The sequence below is a fragment of the Neopsephotus bourkii genome, unplaced genomic scaffold, assembly GCF_033783945.1.
Source record: "Neopsephotus bourkii isolate Nb327-2 ecotype Australia unplaced genomic scaffold, CSIRO-AGI_Nbou_v1 NB_923, whole genome shotgun sequence".
In the NCBI taxonomy this organism is placed as follows: Eukaryota; Metazoa; Chordata; class Aves; order Psittaciformes; family Psittacidae; genus Neopsephotus; species Neopsephotus bourkii.
Window position 1 is genome coordinate 499,931 of NW_026901417.1, and position 23,456 is coordinate 523,386.

The following is a 23,456-nucleotide window of genomic DNA, read 5'->3' on the forward strand; positions in this document are numbered from 1 at the left end:
CTCCAGCGTAGGCATAAAAGTGCAAACTGCTGTTCCTAACTTCAGTTGCACGGACTGAAACTCTGGTATGGCTGGATGGCCACATGCAAAGAGTTGTGGTCAATGGCTCAATGTCCGGTTGGAGTCAGTAATGAGTGGTGTCCCTCAGGGATCGGTGTTGGGACTGGTCTTGTTCAACATCTTTGCCACTGACATGGACAGTGGGGGTGAGCGCACCCTCAGCAAGTTTGCCGATGACACCAAGCTGTGTGGTTCGGTTGATACGGTGGAGGGAAGGAATGCCATCCAGAGGGACCTTGACATGCTAGTGGGGTGGGTTGTGAAGTTTAACCATGCCAAGTGCAAGGTCCCACATTTGGGTGGGAGCAATCCCAGGCACAGCTACAGGTTGGGCAAAGAAGAGATTCAGAGCAGTCCAAGGAGAAGGACTTGGGGGTGCTGGTCGATGAGAAAATGAACATGATCTGGCTTCAGTGTGTGCTCGCAGCCCAGAAAGCAACTGTATCCTGGGCTGCATCAAAAGGAGCGTGACCAGCAGGTCAAAGGAGGTGATCCTGCCCCTTTATTCTGCTCTCGTGAGACTTGGAGTATTGTGTGCAGTTCTGGTGTCCTCAACATAAAAAGGACATGGAACTGTTGGAACAAGTCCAGAGGAGGCCACGAGAATGATCAGGGGACTGGAGCACCTCCCGTATGAAGATAGGCTGAGAAAGTTGGGGCTGTTCAGCCTGGAGAAGAGAAGGCTGCGTGGAGACCTCATAGCAGCCTTCCAGTATCTGAAGGGGCCCTATAGGGAATGCTGGGGATGGAGTCTTCATTAGGGACTGAAGTGATAGGACAAGGGGTAACGGGTTAAAACTTAAATGGGGGAGGTTTAGATTGGATATAAGGAAGAATTTCTTTACTGTAAGGGTGGTGAGGCACTGGAATGGGTTGCCCAGGGAGGTTGTGAATGCTCCATCCCTGGCAGTGTTCAAGTCCAGGTTGGACAGAGCCTTGGGTGATACGGTTTAGTGTGAGGTGTCCCTGCTCATGGCAGGAGGTTGGAACTGGATGGTCCTTTCTAACCCTAACTAGTCTATTATTCCATGATTGTATGTGCTTTGAGCTTGTGTACAGTCAACTGTGAATCACAGATTCACAGAATCCCAAGGGTTGGAAGGGACCTCAAGAGATCATCTGGTCCAACCCCCCTGCAAGAGCAGGGTAACCTAGAGTACATCACACAGGAACTTGTCCAGGCGGGCCTTGAATATCTCCAATGTGGGAGACTCCACAACCCCCCTGGGCAACCTGTTCCAGTGCTCTGTCACTCTCACAGTAAAGAAGTTCATCCTGATGTTAATGTGGAACCTTCTGTGCTCCAGTTTACACCCATTGCCCCTTCTCCTATCACTGGATATCACTGAAAAAAGCCTAGCTCCACCCTCCTGACTCCCACCCGTTACATATTTGTAAACACTGATGAGGTCACCCCTCAGTCTCCTCTTCTCCAAACTATAGAGACCCAGCTCCTTCAGCCTCTCCTCATAAGGGAGGTGTTCCACTCCCTTAATCATCTTTGTGGCTCTGCGCTGGACTCTTTCAAGCAATTCCCTGTCCTTCTTGAACTGAGGGGCCCAGAGCTGGACGCAATATTTCAGATGTGGCCTAACCAAGGCAGAATAGAGGGGGAGGAGAACCTCTCTTGACTTACTAACCACACCCTTTCTAATGCACCCTAGGATGCCATTTGCCCTCTTGGCCACAAGGGCACATTGCTGTCTCATGTTCATCCTCCTATCCACCAGGACCCCCAGGTCACTTTCCCCTTCGCTACTTTCCAGCAGGTCAGTCCCCAGCCTGTACTGGTACATGGGGTTGTTCTTCCCCAGATGCAAGACTCTACACTTGTGAATGAGTGTGTTGTCTTCGATTTTAATGTGCTGAAGAGTTTTAGGAAGCCTTGCCCTCTTCAGTGAGTTTTAAATGTATCTTCAGGCCTTATTTGTGCTGTTCCTCATGATACCTTATTTGAGTTTACCGTGCAGTTATACAAAAAGGAGACCTTGGGAGGGTTTGGGAGGAATTGGGTAAGTTACTGGCCAAGAAGTGATGAAAAATTATTTTAAGTCACTATTGATGACTTCAATAAGACTTGCAGACTTGAATTCACTCATCCTCTGTCTGCTGTACCTTGCATTAATCCAGGTTTTGCTCTATAGAAAATGTGTAAAGAAATAACTATAAAAATTCAAACATAAAGTGGGATTTTTAAGACTTCATTTAAAAAGATGTAAATGCTAACATGTAGATCCATGAATGCATGTGCAGAGACTCTGAAATCTCCTCTTAATGCTGTACCCCTTCAGAAATTCTGAGCAAAAGCATTCCATACCAAAAGCATGCTTCACCCCTTTCTCTCATTTCCCCAGGAAGCTTTTAAATTTGTTCTTGGTGACAATTTGCCATCCTCAGGCGAAGCCTCATTTTGTTGCATCTGTGGCCATTCAGGATCTCCTGCACATGAGCGTAGTGTCCCCTTTGGTTGAAATGCAGAGGTTTGATGCTGTGTGAGCAGTGGTGAGGCTGCCTGGGGCTAGCCAGCCTGAGCTGAGCGCTGGGGAAGGGAAAGCTGAGTGTTAGAGAAATCTTGCTATAGAGAAACAATGATTTTATTGAAGAACAGGTAAACAGAATCACATGAAGGTGTCTGGTTTGCTGTTAACTTTCCCGCAAGGGTATACCCTACATTTCTTTGTCCCAGGATGTGGCAATTACTAGTCTATGTCCTGTGATACTTGGTTTAATACTGTACTAGTTGCATTTTCCTGATCTACTCTGCAGACATCTGTGCTTTCATTTTTCTGTACAAGTACTGTTTTTCCCCACACTGAACAATAATTTGTGACCAATGAAGCCCTTCTGTGCACTCACCTGTCACTGTAGGACTACTAGGGACTGTAGGAAATGAGGTTCTGGGATGTACAGTCTTTCTAGTGAGTGTCCATTACAGCCGGTGATTAAAAAATGTCTTATTCATGTTGCTCATTCTCCTTTGCTAATAATGAAGCTGTTGTTTCATACTAGGAAAAAGCTTTCATGCTATGCAAGCCACAGGGACTTCAGAAAGACCAGCGTTTACAGTCTTAAAAGGGCATATTGATTGCCCTTTATTAATAGGAAAATCTGTAAGGAGAGATGAAATACCTGAATTTTGGAAGTTTTAAAGAAAAATTAGGAAGCATTTAAATCATATAAAAAGTAGGCAGAGTTCTCAGGTCATTTTTCCGAACTTCTAGTCAAGTTTTTCAGTGTTTCAGCTCAGTGTGTGCTGCACTGGGGGCTTTATAGGTGGTTAATTTTTACTGAGATCCATCTTTGGGGGAAAAAAGTTCTTTATAACTCCTTAATGAAAGTGCTAAGCAGTAATATTATTTATCTGTTGAATACAGAACCATCTTGCTTAATGTGCATTGAACCAAATGGATCTTCAATCCTCAATTTTGCTGGCAGTTCAATTTGTCTTTGAAAAACCCAACTAAACCAGGTGGTGTCATTCAAATTAATGCTATTTGTATGCACTATTGGTCTTCTGTTGTTCCATTTGAAGATGTTTTAATCTCTTTCTTTACCTAAATTAATAGAGAAGAGTTCTGTTGGGTTACTTCCCAGTGGGTGGGTTCTTCGGTTCTGTAGTACCCTTTTAGTGCCCTTGAAGTCAAACACTAGCCTGATTAAAAAGAGTTTTTATTTGCTTTGCATAGGTACACATCATTACAGAGTGATCCAGCCAGGAACTGCATTATCTTTACATACCCCCTTCTTGAGGGTTTTTATAGAGTAAAGCTGGCTTTTGCATTTTTTCCTTTTTTGCAGAGTGTGTTGGAGGAGGGAGAGAACAGGGGGAAGGTTTCCGTGTGCTTCTCCGGCTAGCATTGGGATTTACGAATATAGGAAATAATGGGATTAAATATACAACAAACTTTTATTTTTATTTTTATTTTTTTTTGCTAATAATGTCTCTGACAACATTATCTTCTCCTCGCACTGCTCAGTGAAATCTGGGCGTGGAGTGGGGCCGGAGGAGGCTACGGAGCTGCTGCAAGGGCTGGAGCAGCTCTGCTCTGGAGCCAGGCTGAGAGAGCTGGGCTGGGTCAGCCTGGAGACGAGAAGGCTCCTGAAGGGGAGACCTTAGAGCAGCTCCAGTGCCTAAAGGGGCTGCAGGAAACCTGGAGAGGGGCTTGGGACAAGGGCCTGCAGGGACAGGCCAAGGGGAATGGCTTGAACCTGCCCGAGGGGAGACTGAGCTGAGCTCTTAGGCAGAAGCTCTTCCCTGTGAGGGTGCTGAGGCGCTGGCACAGGGTGCCCAGAGAAGCTGTGGCTGCCCCATCCCTGGCAGTGTTCAAGGCCAGGTTGGACACAGGGGCTTGGAGCAAGCTGCTCCAGTGGAAGGTGTCCCTGCCCGTGGCAGGGGTTGGAACTGGAGGAACTTTAAGGTCCCTTCCATCCCAAACCATTCTATAGTTCTGTTCTTGAAATGTTTCATTAAATATGTATAGTGTTTTGTCATCAATTTTCTGATTAATACTGCTTTCTGTAGAGTCTCTAAATGCCTGATGCTGTTTTTTAAATACAGTGTATGAAGCATTCTTTCCATCACACCATAAAATCTATAATTCTACAGGCTAGAGATTGAGTTTATTAAACAGCTGTGACCAAGGGATCTGAACACGGTGTCTCAGAAGGACTGTACCTATGCCCACCATTTGGGAATCTGCTTCAAACTCAGGTCATGATGGCCTGCAGAACTCCTATCACTAAGCATCACTCAAACCTGTTTAGATTTGCTGATGAAGATTCAAGCTATTGTTTGCATTTGATAACTAGTATTCCAGTACCTTAGCCAAGGGGACGTGTCTGCTAATGTAAGTATGACTGTAACATGAGTATGTCACAGACTTAAAGTCAGAGAGTAGCATTGTGACAGTCTGATCAAATCTCCTATATACTGTGGTTCATCAGAGTTTCTTGGATTAATCTCTGATAATCCCTTACTCTTTATCAGATAAATTGTGCAGAACTCCGTAGTCATGGCCCAATTCTTCAGTGATTCTCACGGCCCATCCTTAAAACTTGGTTTGTCCTAAGGGACATGTTGAAAAGTATGCTCTGCACCAGGAGACGCTTTCTGCAGCAGGAGTGTACAGCAGGCTCGTGCTTCATGTTTCTGCTCCAGTCTGTTACTGCTGCTTGGCAGGCTGTGCTTAGCACGGCTGGAGTTGCTGGGTCTGGTTTAAGATCACTGCTCCCCAAGCCTGGAGTCCCTGGTCTCTCCTCTGTCTCTCTGTCACAGTTACACAACCTCCTGCCAGCCAGGCGTTGTCAGACTGCTTGCACCCCGCTTACACAAGCATCTCAGTCTCTGTTTGTGACCTGTCATCTTTATGCTTCAACACTCTCCTAATTCTTTTCTAAGTGTAAAATGTGTTGGCAATGATGGGCTTTTTTCATGCTTCTTTATAAAAACACAAATAACTTTGTTAGAACAAACCTTAAGCCCTGAAGAACCTCTTGAAAATCAAGGATGTGTATTCTGTGTGTAGCTTATGTTTTGTGACTGATAGCTTACCCAAGTTTTAATCCATTTATGTAAATAGATATATTTTCCATTTCATTCTTAATCTTTCTTAATGTGAAGCAAATGTATTGCAGAAATCTGAGTTTATTATGTCAATACTTACCTTTCCAGTGAGATTATATGTTTGGGTTGATAAAGTGGCCAAGATCTGTTTCGTATAAATCCATGTTGACGTTAGCCTCTCATGGGTTGCTGCTGAAGGGATGAGAAGCTGAATTCCTAGCTGTTAGTATGTTTTAGCTGACAAGCTAGTATTATTCTTTTGGGCAGGGCTATATAATGTCAAGCTTTGCAGGAGGGCAAAGAAAGAAGAAAAAAATATTTTGTTACAAAAGTGATGCTTTCAGCTGAATTCTCATCTGTTGTGGAAGACTTGTTGATGTAGCCTGGCCAGCAGTGCAGCCTTTGCCTCACAGGTTAAGTGGTGTCAGGAATGCAGGAAAAGTGACAGCGCTTCTCAGCATTTAAAAACGCTTCCAAACTCCAGATAAATTCCTGTGTGAATCTTCAGGAGCTGGGTTACCCCAGCTTTTGTGGTGGTAAAAGGTCCTGCTGTCCAAGATGCCTCATGGAATGCTTGTTTCCAGTGTACGAGTTGTTACAGCAGACAAGATGGCCCCTTGGCTTTTCTCTGTCTTTGCACTATATCCTTCCCACATATCTGATGTTTTGCATCTTGTTTCCAGCAACAGCAAGCAGTTGGGTCTTCTCTTGGGTGCTGCATGATATGGATCGGGGCTGGAATGAGCTGTGTTGCTGGAGCAGGTCCAAGGCCTCTGAGACTTTACTTTCCACGTGCAAGTGTTTCAGTTGTCCATTTGCAATAATATGGCCCTCTGCAAGGATTCTTTTTTCAAAACAGAGCAAGTCATGTTAAAGGACTGTTTTGCTGCGTTCCTGTCCAATGAACCAAGGGGTTCAAAAGGTCCCTACCAAAAACCAGAAGGAAGAGTTCATCATACTGTTGGTTATGGTGCTGCTTATCCATAGATCTCCAGCATGTACCAAGGAACTTCTTACTAGTTTTTATGTCCTAGAGATGTGAAATGTAGACACAGAATTACCTGACTAGGTACGGGTGGCTCAGCAGGCCACAGTGTGAGGGAAGAACTGACAGTTTCTCTTCAGGACCCATTAAACCACTATGAGATTTTAAATTAAGATCTGTGCAAAGACCCATCCTTTTCAGTTGTCTGGCTGTTTTATATTGAGGGAAAGGAACATAATTAAGTTATCATGTATGTACATAGACACACATGGACTTGTTCAGTCCTACTTGCTCTGAGAAAACAAAAGATGTGAGAAGTTATGAGTTGCTGAACTTCCGTGGCAGGCAGTGTGTGCAGGTTTTCCTTGCTTGCCTAGCTTGTGCACTGAGACAGCTCTTCTTCAGAAAGGGAGTAAATCATGTCCAGCTGAATGAAGGCTGCAGTCACTGGGGTGATAAGGGAGACAGAAGGCGCAGGTTGTTCTGCTGCATGGGCAGCTCGACCATGGGGACCTCCTGATGTTCTTGGTGCTCTCAGGAGCTCAGGTCTGCTGATGTGTTTTAAGGGCTTCAAATATTATACTGCACTGGAGGGGGACAGGAACAAGTGAGAAATGGCTTTTAACTCTGCCTTTATGTGCCGCAAGCTGGTTTCTGTTGGACGAGTGATTGAATGGAAGGTGTATTTACTGCTGTGCAAGAGCCATGAGTTGAAGAACTCTAGACTGCTATAGGAGTCTAATTTGAAGATTTTTGAGGTTATTTGCTCAAATAAATGCACTTAGTGTGTAATTAGTGACTGAGTCTGAAGACCTGTTCACAGCGTATCTTCTAGGTCTGGCAAGGCTGCCTGACTAGCTAGTCCAACACAGTTCAAGGGCTTAATTTTAGAGGCAGAAAATACATATTCTGACTTGAATGCTCTCCAGAGCAAATGTGATAATGTGTTTCCTGTTACTGCGTAAGTTCAAATAAAAGTTCCAAAGGGAATGGTTTGTTTTAAGTGACTTCTCTAAATGAGTATATTTCATGAATGGTAAAAACTAATATGAAGTGAACACATTTAATAATCATTCTATAAATGTCACATTGGTGTTCTTCCATCTGTAAGATGGCAGCACACAGGAACTGATCTGGTTTAGTGCTCAGCTTTGATACTGCTATGAAGAGTATTTTACTCATTTACAAAGTATTTTAGTGCAGTTGTAATGCCACACAAGCATTTCTGTTGGGTCTTAGCAGGTCTACCATTTTAATAGGTTTTACCGTTCAAATACATGCAGTGCTGGACCTGGCTGCACCCAGCTTACACTGTTTATTATTTGTGAAAGTTTGTGATGTTATGGGGCATCCACTTCTTTACCTAGGGTTACTGGTGGATTACAGTTAACTCACTGGTAAGAAAATCTCACTTTGTCTGTTTTATACTGAAGTATGGAATTGCTAGGTTATAACAGGATGGCAAATAGTAACAATAATGGGATAGAAATGAAACATGCCTGTTAGAAAGGCAAGATTGAATTCTACACAAGAGACAGATTACATTTTTCAAAGCAAAGCTAAATAAAACTTGCCTTGTTCTTGTAATTCTTCATGCTGGGTTAGTTTTGGCTGGTAAAGCCTATTGCCCAGATGACCTTTAACATTTGTATCCTGAATGGTAATGTGGGGTAAAAAGCAATGTGTTCAGTTCACCTTGGAAGTCTGAGGAAGACAGTACTGTTCCTTTGGCTGGGTCTCCCCAGCAGGTATGCAGTGGGACCCCCTGTTTTTTGTGAAAGACAGAATTTCTACTTAGCAAGCACGCAGCAGAGAGAAACTGAAGGGGATTTCATACCCATAAAATCAGTCGACTTGCAAATTCATAGAATGGTTTGTATTGGAAGGGACCTTAAATCTCAGCCAGTCCCAACCTTCTGCCACGAGCAGGGACACCTTCCACTGGAGCAGCTTGCTCCAAGCCCCTGTGTCCAGCCTGCCCTTGAACACTGCCAGGGATGGGGCAGCCACAGCTTCTCTGGGCACCCTGTGCCAGCGCCTCAGCACCCTCACAGGGAAGAGCTTCTGCCTAAGAGCTCAGCTCAGTCTCCCCTCGGGCAGGTTCAAGCCATTCCCCTTGGCCTGTCCCTACAGGCCCTTGTCCCAAGCCCCTCTCCAGGTTTCCTGCAGCCCCTTTAGGCACTGGAGCTGCTCTAAGGTCTCCCCTTGAGGAGCCTTCTCTTCTCCAGGCTGACCCAGCCCAGCTCTCTCAGCCTGGCTCCAGAGCAGAGCTGCTCCAGCCCTCGCAGCATCTCCATGGCCTCCCCTGGCCTCACTCCAACAGCTCCAGGTCCCTCTTGTGCTGCTGCCCCAGAGCTGGATCAGGGCTGCAGGGGGGGGTCTCCCCAGAGCACAGCAGAGGGGCAGGATCCCCTCCCTGAGCTGCTGCTCACACTCTGGGGGTGCAGCCCCGCACACGTGGCGGGGGGGTGGGATCTGGGCACAAGCACACACTGAAGCTGGATCATGGGGAGCTTCTCATTGACCATCAGCCCCAGGTCCTTTCCAAAGCTGCTCTCAGTCCGGTCTCTGCTGGGCTCTGCGTTTATACCTGGGATTGCTCCTGAGCCACATGCAGGACCTTGCAGTTGCCGTTGTTGAACTTCATGTGCAATGCCTTAGAGTAAGGAGAGAAGCAGAAAGAAAAGTGTGAGGGTTTCTCTCTGCTTCTAAGCACCCTGCTGCTGAATGGGTCTGGTGTGAGGTTCTACCTGATGTGTTATACCATGTTATACTAGGAAACACCAGCCCTCCACAGGCAGCAGTATCTCCTCTCTTCCATCCACATGTATTCAGCTTTTTGAAGTTGATTTTTAGGCATCAGCAGCAGTGTGTCTCTCCACTCTTGCTGTGGCCCAGGCCAGAAGGACTGAGCTTCCAAGGGATGTCTGGAGCCACCTCCTCAGTCTGGCTGCGTGATGTGGAGTCCAGCACGGAAACAAGGGTAATTCATAGCTACAGTGATTAAAATGGCAAAGGCTTCAGCCAGGTTGGACGGGGCTTGGATCAATTGGCTGTAGTGGAAGGTGTCCCTGCCCATTGCAGGGAATTGGAACTGAATGAGTTTTTAAGGTCCCTTCAGCCCCAATATGATCTATGATTTAGTTGTACTTGGAGCCATTTGTGTTTTCTGTCTGAGTCTTCCAGCCTGCAACTGGTGTTTTTCCAAACCCTTTAGGAATGGAGGCAGAAGATGGAGCCCACTGCAGATGGGATGTGGGACATGGGACCACTATCACAGACACACTGGCATTTTGCTTCATTTGTGTGAGATGTTATGTGTCTGTCTCCTAGGGTTAGACATTTTGCATGACCAAATGCTGTTTATGGATGATATGATGTAGGTGAAGCAAAATGCTCTTAAAAAATAGCACAAACAGTTGCAGAAACTTAATGAACGCAAGGTTCAGAAATGAAATCCAGAAAATACCAAATTCTCATGGCATGTGGAAACCAGTTTTTTGATGGTTTGGGATATTCCCTTTGTTTCTGTGTGAGCAGAGGTGATCTGGTCCTAGGGTCTGTCCAGCTTTTTTCACGTTGATTTCACAGTTTCCTTTGAAAAAGTCATTTTGTGAGACAAGCCTCAACTGTTCCTGGTATTTCATCTGGAATTACAAGCTTATGTGCATCCTGTGAAGCACTGGTAATTAAGAGAGTTAATGGGGTGGTACGTGCAGTTAATTCAATTGCTCGTGACAAGAACTTTTGTGTTTAACCATAGGTTATTGTCGTGCGGTTGTGTTGGGAGGCTTTAATCTGTAAAACACAGTCTCTGCCCATGGTGTTGGGTTTCTCAGGTGTTTTCATGGCCCGTGCTCTTAAGATTTGCAATTGGCAATGTTGATTCCTCTTCCTCCTACACCTTGCAGGACGAGTTTTTTAAGTTCTGACGTTCTGTAGATGTGAATCTCATCGTTCCTCTGTCATAAGACTTTGACATGTCCCTTGAGCAGTTTAAAAGTAGCAAGCTGTACTTGTGCCCGGCGAAAAAAGCAAGCTCAGCCTTCTGTACAGTTCCAGATTTAGCCATAAAGATCTGAATTCAGCTCCTTCTTTTCCATAGATTTCTAGCAATGACTCAGGCAAATGAGTGAATTCCTCTCAGCCGGCTCTGTAGCTACTGTTGGTTGCAAATTGTGGGCGTCCTTGGGTGCAAGGGCTGCTTTTTAAGCATTTGGATAATCCATTACCAGTGCTATGCTAATACAGCTAACAAATAGCAAGCTGTAACTTTCCTGAGGGTGACTTAGTGAAGAAGAATGTTAGCTGAATGCTGATATGTAATGAAGCTATAAAATTTGTCTTCCTGATTTACAAGTTGTCCAGTGGCATCTGCTGTGTGTTCACAGAAAGGGGATTGCTTTAAATGATACATGCTTGCAATTGAATATACAAGGTGTGGGAATTAAAGGTCCTGAATGCTTTTAAAAATTTATAATATAAGCATAATAATAGTAAAGGCATAGAGCTGGTGCTTGAGAGCAGCTACTTCAGTGCTACCTTGAGTTTTTCACAGTCACAACTTCTGCATGTCTGAGCCTGCTTTTGCTTCCAGTTATGTCTCTGGGAGAAGTCCTAGATTCCTCTGATAGCGGGTTAGACAAGTCTTAAATGTGAAATGCAAAAGGCAATTGCACTAAATGAGTAAAGTGTTCATTTTAAATACAAAATTGGGTTTTATTTTTTTCTTCTAAAATGTGCTATTGTTCATCTTTATTTCCAAAGGCCTTTGATTTATTTTTTTATTGAAAACTTTTGCAAAACTGGGACGTTTCCCTGAAGAGACAGTACTGACAATACAGAATATAATGAATTAACAAGCATAGGCACGTACAAGCTAACACGTCCTAAGCTCACTGGCAGGGCAAAGCAAGTTCTGGGCTTACACTGCAGGATGTCTGGGAAGGCTGCTGCCTGTTCCCACCAAGCTGGCTATCTCCCTATCAAACTGGTGAGGGTAGGGCAGACCAGAACTGTAATTCTGGTCATAAATCCACAGTAAGCTAATAGAGAGCTACATAGGAGAGAGTTGTCAATGGTTCCCACTGCTGATCTTGTATCTCAAGGCCATCTCTGATTAGCAGAGTAGTTGTGGTACATGAGCAAATGTGAAGATGTGACATGCAGGTGTGAAAATGTAATGATGTGAACAGATATTCATTCTGCAGATTTAGATGGCTGATTTCTGTTCCTGTATCACAAACGCCTCTTTTAAGTTTCCTTTTCTTCATTACTTAGATGTGTAAGAGATGGTACAGTTTCTGTATGACAGAGGTGAGGCCTTCCCTCATTTACTGACCTTCTGCTCCTACTTGCTTCTTCAGACCTTAATCTGTTCCAAAATGATGGCTTTGTCCTTTTAGGCACAGGGATCTCAAAAACAGAGAAGAGTCTTTTGAGAGTGAAGCAGGAGAACTCTGGCTTCCTGCTCTGGTAGTAGTTACGCTTCAGACTCTGCTCTCACATGGTTATATAGGCATTGGTATGTGAAAAAAGCAAAAAGAAAAAAAGTTGTGTGTGGTCTTATTTTTATTTCTTCCATTTGATCCCCTTTCCTAATGGGGTGAGGGTGTAGTTTATTCCCAAATCTGTTAGCCCCTCACAAGTAAATAGTCAGGAAACTTGACCTCAGTTGTTAATCTGCCTTGTTAATCTTTAAAAATCTTCTAAAGACGCAGGTGAAAGCCAGTCTCTTGCTTGTATAACGTTCTTAGTCAGAGCCCATGTGTTACAACCCAGAGGAAATGATGCTTGGGGATGACTAACAGAACATGTTCCTGCTGTTAATTTGGGTGCCATTCCAGAAATTTAATTTGTAAGCTTTCCTTTTCATTTTGTTAACACATTAATTTACTGATTCCATTCTTTGCGGTTGTTCCCCGCTAAGGAACTTAATGAAGAGGTAAATTTTGTATTAAACAGAGCTGTTTTTCTCCCTGCCTATGATGAGCAGGGAGAAGCAAAGAACATAGGTGCATTAGATGACCAGAAACTTGATTTGTGGATAGGGTATTTACTTTAATGTAGCTTCCTGCTGCAAACATCTTTTTACTCCAGTGTCTGTGAATGGGTGTGTGATTTATAAAGAGCGAGGCCATAAAGTACTAATTGGGAATTATTTCTTCCTTCTAAAAAGAAGTCAATAGCTTTTGGTCATTTGATGCTTAAAACTGACCGTGAAGTTATGATCTGATTGGCAACAGGAAAGCTAGGAAAATTATTAAAGAAAAGGTAGCTTAGAATTTATAACATCTTCTTGCCACTTGTTTAATATCTGCCTATTAGCTTGTCATTCATAGTGAAGGATGCTTTGTATAACCCCAACCCAATTAATGTGTATTTATTTATAGGAAAGGTGAGATCCTGGAGCTGTAAGCCAGGCTGCATGTGTGACTGGTGATGCTGCGTGAAAGATGCACTGTGAAGCAGGGCTCTGGTGGTTTATTCCAGCAGAAGCGCTCTGTAAGCATTTAATTGCAGGAGCCCAGGGTATCTGTGGTAAAAAATGTCCAATTCTCAACACCGGGTTAAGGGTCTGACCATGGATCCATGTGGCTGCTCTGGGAAATGCCTTCTTCAAGCAGCCTGATCTGTAGGCTGCCATGCAGTGGGTACAATCTCCTCTCTGCTCATGTTTTGTATGCCTTGGTGCTTTTGTTGCTGCTAAGTGTGATTCTAGCTGTGGCCCTGCAGTGAAATGATGGGCAGTTTCTTTGTTCAGCATCAATCTGTGGTGTCAAAATCATGTAATAGCCACACACAAATTTCTGGATTCATGCATTAAGGCACATTTAACTTAGAATTCATGGAATCAGAGAATGGTTAGGGATGAGTTTGCGCTGTGTATGTGTTTGCAAAGCTGCTACATCTAAAGCCCCAAGGGTGAGAAGCTGTTACTGTGGCTGATCCCTCTGGTGCTCTGATTCCAACTGTGCCACCAACAAAGGCTGCAACCCTTTAAGCTGACTGTTCTTCAAAGCATTAATGTTAAGGTGGACAAACAAGTTGAACTTCAGGTTATTTCCTCGCAGGAACCAAACTGAGTGGCTGTGTCACTAATGGCTTGGTTTTGTTTAATTTCAGTGTGTCTGGAAAAGTTGAACCAGATCTGTACAATTGTTGTCAGTGTTTGAAAGGTTAAGTTTATTTTAGAAACCTTTGTGTTAAGTGGTAGGCTTGAGAAACTTTCAATTATCTGAAATAGAATTACAGTGTTGCCTCCTGAGCCAAGACTTGGTGTCCTAGCAAGGAGGGAAAGAGCCAGGAAGTGTGAGTGCCTTAAAATGGCAGGAAGCATGCAGGTATCTGCAAACTTGGTATCTCCCAGACCACAGTGAGAAGGTTCAGGTGTTGTGTCTTGAGGAAGCTCAGAATAGTGGTAATGCCATAAATGCAGCGGAGCAGACTGAGGAATGGCTTGTTTGTCAGCTCAGCATGATGCTGCAGTTGCACTTGTGAAGCTGTCGGGTGGAACACAACATCCCTGAGCCTCCTTGTTCAGCTGTACGGTGTTGTAAACATCATTCCCCCAGATGCTGATAAATGTGGGTTATGCAAAGTGATGCCTTAAATCCAGTTAAATGGACAAGTGCATTAGTGCAGGGTAGGTTTTGATGAGCTCTTAGGCAGAAGCTCTTCCCTGTGAGGGTGCTGAGGCCCTGGCACAGGGTGCCCAGAGAAGCTGTGGCTGCCCCATCCCTGGCAGTGTTCAAGGCCAGGTTGGACACAGGGGCTTGGAGCAAGCTGCTCCAGTGGAAGGGGTCCCTGCCCACGGCAGGGGTTGGAGCTGGAGGAGCTTTAAGGCCCCTTCCAACACAAACCAGTCTGGGGTTCTGTGATTAGCTTGCTTTGGTGTGACATTTCCAGTTTCTTTATCGCTATCTTAAAATTTGATGTCCTAATGTTGTTTCAGGCTTGCACCCTTACCTTCAGCATAAGGGCACTTCACTTGTGTGGATTATATAGTGGAGAGTAAGTGTCTGTGACCCTGGTGAAGGTTTTCTTGGGTTAGGATTAAACTCTGAGTGAGTCATGCACTTAAATGAGTGGTTTTGCTGCTTCAAAGTACAAACCTTCAACTGTTAAGCCCTTTCAGAAAGACCTTGTGCTTTGGCCAACAACTCATGTGTTGGGCTCAGCCTGGAGGAATTTAGGGAAGGTTTTTAGAGCCCTGACAGTGCTGAGACCCCTGCTGAGATGGGGAACATGTCAGGGCCCCAAGCCCTGCCTGCGCATCCTCCCTGCCCCTGCCTCCTCTCTCCAGTGGTAGTATTGGACCCGGGCTTTCTCCTGAGAAGGATATGCAGTTATCATGATGATAAAGAAACCCAGATTCTTTCTATCATAGTTCTGGATGAAACACACATTAGTCTCCCAGAATCACTCTGTTGCCCTGCTTTCCATCTTAGTACTTCAAATTCAGACAGCAGCCCAAAATACCCGGTGCTTGTCATGTGTAGAATATTCTGAATGGGATTGTTTGCAGTGTCTGAAGTTGATTTTCAGAAGTGGCCCCCAAAGCAGCAGTGGAACATTTCTGACAGTGCTCAGAAAGCTGAAAAGGAGGGTCCAGGTGTGGGAACTAGAAGGGTTTTTAAAATCTGCTGTATCCACATTGCTGCCTTTTCCTTTCTCTGCTGGCCCATGCTGCTCCTCCTGTCTCACTCACAAACTTGCTCCTTTTCCCCCTTAATAGCCCTTAATAGCAGTGTATCTACAGTATTTTGTACAGCAAAATATATTCAGAATAGCAGTATTCTGTTCTGCAGGGTTTAAATTCAGGGGAAAGTCAGCAGTAGGGGAAGAAGTGATAGGCTTGGAAGCAATGCTCGGGCTCTTCTGTTACTGCTTTTTAGCCTGCTTTTGGTTTTTTTTTCATTTAGAAAAACTGCAGTTGCCACAGAGCAGCACAAATCCTGCCTTGCTCTCGGCTGTTGGGGTTTGCCATGCCACTGCCTGCCCATCCCTGGTAGTGCTGCAGGGTGCTCCTGGGGACCCAGGCATCAGTCCCAAGGGACACCCCCTGTGCCAGCCCGGATGGCTGCTGTTGCTCAGGGCAACGTTTGCTCTCATTCTGCTCCACAGAATGTGCAGAAAACTGTGAGAACCTCCTCAGCATCTATGGTGGAAAATGGAAAAGCTGCTTTCATACGCGCATACCACTGGGGAAGCGGGTTTTCTGTCTTCCAAGAAAAGCCCAAGTATCCTCATTGTAACCTTTTGCGAGGTCTTTGTATAAGACTTGTTTGTGGCCATGGAAATTGTCATTCCTGTACTGAGTTCTTTGTGACTGCAGATGAGGACCGGCTGTCAAAATGGCAGTGGTCTGATCCCTCTACATGTTGGTTACAAATCAGCTGGATGCCACTTCAAATCACCATGTAAATGCTCTTTATAAGCATGCCCGAGTGAGCAGAGAAAAGGAAAATGTCTGAGGTTAAAATCTGAAGTAATTGAACTTCTTGATTTGTGAGCCTTTGCTTCTGTAAGTAAGAACAGTTACACAATTGTGCCTTTTAAAGAATGAAAAAGCTTGATTTCTAGGTCAGTGAAGGGAAGTGCTCCTAACCCAACTGTCCAAGGCAGACAAACCAGGCAGTGATGCTGTGTTCTTTGGTGATGCTCTCGTTTTGCTTTTACATCATCTAAAGAGGCTAGAGTGTGCATCTGACCTGTTTGGGGTAGGGGTCTCATGCTGCTTGCGAGGTCCAGGCAGCCCAGCAGCCATCTGCTGACCTCTGGGGAGGAGGAGACAGGCCCTGCGTGCTCCTTGCAGGGTCACCTTGCAGCCTCGAGTTCATGGTAAATGCTCCTCCGTTTCTCTAGGAAAACCAGAGCAGTAAAACATAACATTCCTCACATTTCCAGTTTCTAAGTGTTTCCATGCATCCTGTGCGCAGCACCTGGCTGCAAGACAGTTTCAAATCCTTCCTTTGTTGGCTTTAAAGCAAAGTCTGTATGATTGGGCAGAACAGCAAACAAACAGGAAAATGTATGTGCTTGTTTGTTTGGAGAAGGGTGGTGGTGTAATTTGGAAGTAGGATGGGCTTTGCAGCCTGTGTGGTTCCTGAGGACCTGACCCGTGGTCACTGCCACAGCTTCCAAGGAGCCATTGTGGAGGGTGCTGAGCCATCACAGCAGAGAGGACATTCCTACCTAGAATGTAATCCTGTGTGTTAACTTCTTAGATCATGGGCCTCACAAAACCAAAACAAGAAGTAAATAGCTCTGTGTGGATCCATCGAGCCATGGGTGTGTTTATGTTGCCTGAAATATTAATGCTGTCATGTAACACAGGCGTCTCTTTGTTCAGAGGCAAGCCTTTGTCATCTTGACACTGGATTTAAGGCGAGTGCCCTAGCTCATACACACTGCTCATCTCTTATGTAAAAGCATAAAGCAAATCTAAAACTCTCAACACCCTAGCAATGCAGTGCCTTTATTTTCATCTGTTTGCTACTAATAATGTCTTATTTTGGATTATAGGACAGAAAACTCACAAAAGTAGAGAGGCAGAGATTTAAAGAAGAAGCAGAAATGTTGAAAGGTCTGCAGCATCCAAACATTGTGAGATTTTATGACTTCTGGGAATCCTGTGTAAAAGGCAAAAGGTGCATCGTGCTGGTTACTGAATTGATGACCTCTGGAACACTGAAGACGTAAGTCCTGCGCTCCTGGTGAGGAGGCTAAGAATAGCAGTGGGAATTTTTAGAAAAACCCTACTTTCATATTCCAAAAAAGGCGTATCTAGGTAAAAGAAAAAAAAAATAATAAATGGAGCTGTTCTCTAGTGTCTGTCATTTGTCCCTGCGGTTGAACTGCATTGATTTGACAGGAAAAATTTTGGCCTCCATCTCTCTTTCCCTGCTCTACTGTCTCAGTTATGCAACTAGAAGCTGTTCTCTCATGTGCTTCATCTTCTGCCTGTGATGCTTTAATTTGTCAGAGTGTGTTTTTGTGTTTGCTGTTGTGCTTGTATTTGCACGTTTTGTCAGAAAATTTGGCTAGAATAGCATTTAGGTGGTAGAACCTCTTTTGGAAGCAGAAGGTGCTCCAAGTTATCTACTAAACCATATTAATTAATAGCTTGTGGTGCTGACAGTCCTGTTAAGGTGGTATAGAACAGTTGGCATGAATTCTGGAACAGATTTTCATCCCCAATGGGAGCAGGATTCGTCACTGCATATACCCAGTGCGCTACTCTGCCAGTGCATTAGCAGGTTCTACAGCTTTCCAAAATACACCCTTCCAATCGGCATTTTAGGTAAATGGAAAAAATGCAGGTGCATGGTCCAGTGGTCAAAACCTTGTGGTTAAAATTAAACTTCAGTATTCTTCTGATTTAAATATAGGAAATATATTGTAAAGCTGTTCTCTGTGTGAAGTGAATTGCTGTACTTATTAGACTTGCAAATATTTGGTTGTATTTGCACCAAAAATGCTTATTATTTTCCTCCCTGAAAATGAATGCTTTAATTCCTCCATTGAAAAGATCTATTTCTTTCAATTTTGTGATATTTCTGAGCTGCTATTATGGCATCTAATAAGGGGCTTTTATCTGGAATGGAGTTTCAGCTGTTGAACCCCCTAGAATCTCTAATAACACTTCCATTTTCTTTATGCTCACTTCTGTGTATGTTTGTGCTCTAGGTATCTGAAAAGATTTAAAGTGATGAAACCAAAAGTCCTGCGTAGTTGGTGCCGGCAGATCCTGAAGGGTCTTCTCTTCTTGCACACAAGAACTCCACCAATCATTCACAGAGACTTAAAATGTGACAATATCTTTATTACTGGGCCCACTGGATCTGTGAAAATAGGAGACTTGGGTCTCGCAACCCTCAAGAGAGCTTCATTTGCCAAAAGTGTCATAGGTAATTCTCCTGTTCTCCTTGGCTTCTTGCTCTTGGTGTGGTGGTTGTTTTTTTAATACCTTTCTTTCATGTTTTACACTGGTGTGTTTTTCGCATGTAGGTTAGTAGAATGGATTGAAGTGTTTTTGTGGCTATTCACTTTATACCACTATGAAAATCTGAGTAGGAAATGGAGTCATGACTATTACTTTTTTCCTTCTTTCTGTGTCACAATGGTAAAACACTTCTTGTTCTGTTGTTGTTGTTTGTTTTCTTTAATTGAAATATTACTTGGTATCTACATATCCTACTGCAGAGCTAGGCTTCTCCTTTGCAGAATGGCTGCAGGGGAGCTGGTCTGGCTGGAACGCCTTATCCCATTTACTGGGGCATCAGCAGAACAGGCTGCAGGCAACTGCAGAGCTTGTCCCTGCCTCGCTGCCATCCTGGCAGAGTGCTGCTGAAACAACATCAAATCAGCAGGTACAAAATTAAAAGAGATTTCCACTAGGATATACAATAGATGATGCCCTCGGGAGGTGCCCGTGTGAGGAGTATTAGAACTTGGGCTCGCTTGAACTGCCAGGATGTTTCCTGAATGACTGTCCAAGGACATTGTTTCCTTGCAAAAGTTACACGTAGCGTTTTCTGTGTCAGTGTAATGTTCTGAATTCTCCAACGTTGCGTGTTGTGGTTTTTGTGGTGTTTTTTTACCCATATTGCCTTAGCAGATTCCCTTTGTTCAGATCTGTTGGTGATGGTTTTAGGAAGCTGCAGATTCTTCAGAGAGGATGCTGAAAGTTAGGGATGTTGTCACACATGTAGTTGTATTTGAACTTACAATATAAATGGAAATTACATTCTAGGTAATTAGAGTTAGCAGACTGATAGTGACAGTGTTCCCTTTCTCTGTATGACAATAGCACCTTATCTTTCAAGCAGTAGCTGCTTAAATAATTATTTTAGCATCTCAAATTTTCAGAGATTATAATTATTTACAATTATTTGTACTAAAGTATCAGCCTTAATGCTTACGGAGCCCAGTGCAGTTGGAAGTTGGAATGGTATAAATCTTGGGTATGTGCTTGGCAGCTGTAGGTGTGCTCAGCCTTGTGGGTTTTAGTGAAAAGATGTTGGTTTGTAGCTGTTAAATTTAACTTTCAGTAATTGGCAGATCTCTAGTTTTTAACTTCTAATAATTTGCTGTTGAGGGTTAGTATTTCTTCACATGCTTTTTTGCAGTAGAACAGTTGTCCACAGGACACAATGGGATAGTATCAGTAGTACCAATACAGGCTTTTGTAAAATCAGTTGTTACCACAACACCACCAAAGCATGCTCATGTCTAAAAGAAGCTCAATACTGAAAAGGGCTGCAGGTTGCTGGCAAGGTGTCTGCATTTGTTTTGGCAATATAACTAAGCCTACCTTTTTCATGAGTAGGGCTGCTCCAAGGAAAGAATTAGGAGGGCTTGGAAACACTGATCACATAAGTGATTCTGCCTCCTCTGTAGGTGTAGCAGCTTTAAAGAAATATTAGTATCTGTGATTTTTTTTATCGGGTTGAATGGAATGATGTCAGCATGGCTGAGGTCCAGTTTTTCCCTTGCTGCATTCGTGCCATCGTTGATGCTCATCTGACCTTGCAGTGTATCTCTGCAGGGAGCTGAGCCAGGGCAAAACTCCTGCCAAGAGGAGCTGAATAGATACTGGGCAACTTTGCATTTAGGTGGTCTGTTTTGTTGAAGGGTATTTGTATATATTCCTTCCCAGCCCTTATGGATGGGGGAAAATGACATTTTAATGCTCTTTTGGCATGGTGTCAAGAATTTCATTTGCTTCTTAGGCTTATGCTGACACTTTCTGGTTTCCTTTAGATGATCCCTAATTCATGAGATTCACTCCTGCCTCTGAATCTCGTTCCTTCTAATCGAGGTAGCAGCTCCAAACTCCTCTCTCTGTGGCAGTTAACTATTGCAGAGCAGCAGCCTCCACTGCTGTCACAAAGACCCCAAAGAGCAGGCACTATGCTGAGCTTTCCACCTCATGGGTCCTGCTGATTTACAAAAGCTGAAGGCACAAGTGTCTTGGAGGTGGGAGGATCATAAACAATGAGAGAGATTGATCCCAAATTTTGTAATATAAGAGAACTATTTTCTCCTGGTATATGTTACTTCAATTACAGCTGTGCTTTATCTGCTGATGAAGACATGTCATAACAAAAAAGGAAGGGTCTCAGGCTGCTGCAGGGTGATGGAGGACAGTTTGGGTCCTGAGGGCTGCTGTTGGGCTGGACAGGCAGGGTTTGTCTGAGTCTTTCATGTGGCCCAAGACCTCTCATGCTCCTTTTGGCATCCCAGTGCGTATGGCTTGCTGGTCCTCCCCCACAACATACAAGCATTAATCTCTCTTCCTTCATCTTTTCTAAATGTAAAAAGGAAATAAACTAGTCTTGACTCCTAAGTATAAATTACATTACAAGATGCAGTTCCTGGAATAAATTACACAAGTGGTAGTTTTTTCCCTTTTGCTCTATAAGACCACATTTTTCAGAGTAGCTTGCTGTGCAGATGTGGAAGGTGTTGTAAGTTGCTGCTCGTCATAAAGCTGTAACTTCTATTTACAGACTCCTTGAATCACAGGATGGTTTGGGTTGGAAGGGACCTTAAATCTCAGCCAGTCCCAACCCTCTGCCACGGGCAGGGACATCTTCCACTAGAGCAGCTTGCTCCAAGCCCCTGTGTCCAACCTGGCCTTGAACACTGCCAGGGATGGGACAGCCACAGCTTCTCTGGGCACCCTTTGCCAGCGCCTCAGCACCCTCACAGGGAAGAGCTTCTGCCATATATCCAACCTAAATCTCCCCTGTTTAAGTTTTAACCCATTCCCCCTTGTCCTGTCACTACAGTCCCTGATGAAGAGTCCCTCCCCAGCATCCTTGTAGCACCTTCAGACACTGGAAGCTGTTCTGAGATCTCCATGCAGCTTCTCTTTAGGCTGAGCAGCTACGGTGTTCTCAGCCTGTCTTTGTATGGGAGATGCTCCAGCCCCTGATCATTCTCGTGGCCTCCTCTGGGCTTGCTCCAAGAATTCCGTGTTTGGCGACATCAGAACTGTACACAGTGCTCCAAGTTATGAAGCAGGATATACATTGCTTCACTTAATATTTAATCAGTTGAATTAGACTTCCGACACCTTAATCCCCATTTAGTAGGACCGTGTCCTATGAGTAGCCTCATTGATTTGTCCCACTAAACCAGTGACGGAATTATGTTTAATGTTTTGTGCATGACTTTGTGGGTGATTTGTGATACTACTTGCTTCCAAAGAGCTGTCTGTCTGCTGGGTGGTTGCTATGTATCTCTGGAGGGAAAAAAATGCAAATTTACATTGATAAAACCAGGAGTGAAGGTTCTCATTTCTATTCTCCTGTATTTTCCTGATCTCCATGCAGAAAAGAAACCCTTTCATGGCTTGCACTGTGGTCAGGCAATGTGGTGCACCTCATTCTGCTGTTCTGGTTTTGAAATTTTGATACTTTCCTCCAACCTCCCACTCCCTTCTTTTTTGTTTTTCTGTTTTCTCCTCTTCCCCCTTGTATTATTCAAGATGCTCCTGCTCATTGCATAGATGAGCTTTGAAGGTCCCTTCCAACCCAAACTATTCTATGATTGCCAGCACGCCATGGGTATGTAAGTATGTGTGTTGACTTTGGGTTTCTTCCCTGGACAGTGTCTGAGCTGGTTACTTCCCCCTTTTGAAATAATTTCACATGCATCTGTACATTACTATAATGGACACACTTCTTATAGGTGAAAAAGGTTGTGGTTAAAGCTATTTAGAACTTATATTCTTTTAATTCTTTTAACTTACATTCTTTTAATTACATTCTTACAATTTACATCCCTGTTGCTCGTGTCTGTGTAGGTACACCAGAATTCATGGCCCCGGAAATGTATGAGGAACACTATGATGAATCTGTGGATGTCTATGCTTTTGGAATGTGCATGTTGGAAATGGCTACCTCAGAATACCCTTACTCAGAATGCCAGAATGCTGCTCAAATTTACCGAAAAGTCACCTGTGTGAGTAAACTTCCTTCATTTGTACTGGAATTTTGTAGCTTGATGATTGCAACCAGTCTTGTTGAACATCTTTGTTGCTGACATGGACAGTGGGATTGAGTGCGCCCTCAGCAAGTTTGCCAATGGCACCAAGCTGTGTGGTTCAGTTGATACCCTGGAGGGAAGGAATACCATCCAAAGGGACCTTGACACGCTTGTGAGGTGGGCTGATGCCAACCTCATGAAGTTTAACCATGTCAAGTGCAAGGTCCTACACCTGGGTCGGAGCAATCCCAGGCACAACTACAGGCTGGGCAGAGAAGAGATTCAGAGCAGCCCTGCAGAGAAGGACTTGGGGGTGCTGGTCAATGAGAAAATGAACATGAGCCGGCTTCAGTGTGCGCTTGCAGCCCAGAAAGCAATCGTATCCTGGGCTACATCAAAAGGAGCGTGACCAGCAGGTCGAAGGAGGTGATCATGCCCCTCTACTCTGCTCTTGTGAGACCTCACCTGGAGTATTGTGTACAGTTCTGGTGTCCTCAACATAAAAAGGACATGGAACTGTTGGAACAAGTCCAGAGGAGGCCACGAGGATGATCAGGGAACTGGAGCACCTCCTGTATGAAGATAGGCTGAGAATGTTGGGGCTGTCCAGCCTGGAGAAAAGAAGGCTGCGTAGAGACCTCATAGCAGCCTTCCAGTATCTGAAGGGGGCCTATAGGGATGCTGGCTATGGACTCTTCATTAGGGACTGTAGTGACAGGACAAGGGGTAACAGGTTAAAACTTAAACAGGGGAACTTTAGATTGGATATAAGGAAGAATTTCTTTACTGTAAGGGTGGTGAGGCACTGGAATGGGTTGCCCAAGGAGGTTGTGAATGCTCCATCCCTGG

General features: G+C 44.3%; 1 protein-coding gene across 1 annotated transcript in view; it reads left to right on the forward strand.

The window, feature by feature from the left end:
• The window catches only part of WNK2 (WNK lysine deficient protein kinase 2), a 119,615-nt gene that overhangs the window by 27,475 nt on the left and 68,684 nt on the right, over positions 1-23,456 (forward strand). Inside the window, exons 3-5 of the mRNA XM_061357804.1 lie at positions 17,136-17,308; positions 18,300-18,520; positions 22,426-22,583. Coding sequence (XP_061213788.1) covers positions 17,136-17,308; positions 18,300-18,520; positions 22,426-22,583 — 552 coding nt within the window. The remainder of the gene's footprint in view (positions 1-17,135; positions 17,309-18,299; positions 18,521-22,425; positions 22,584-23,456) is intronic.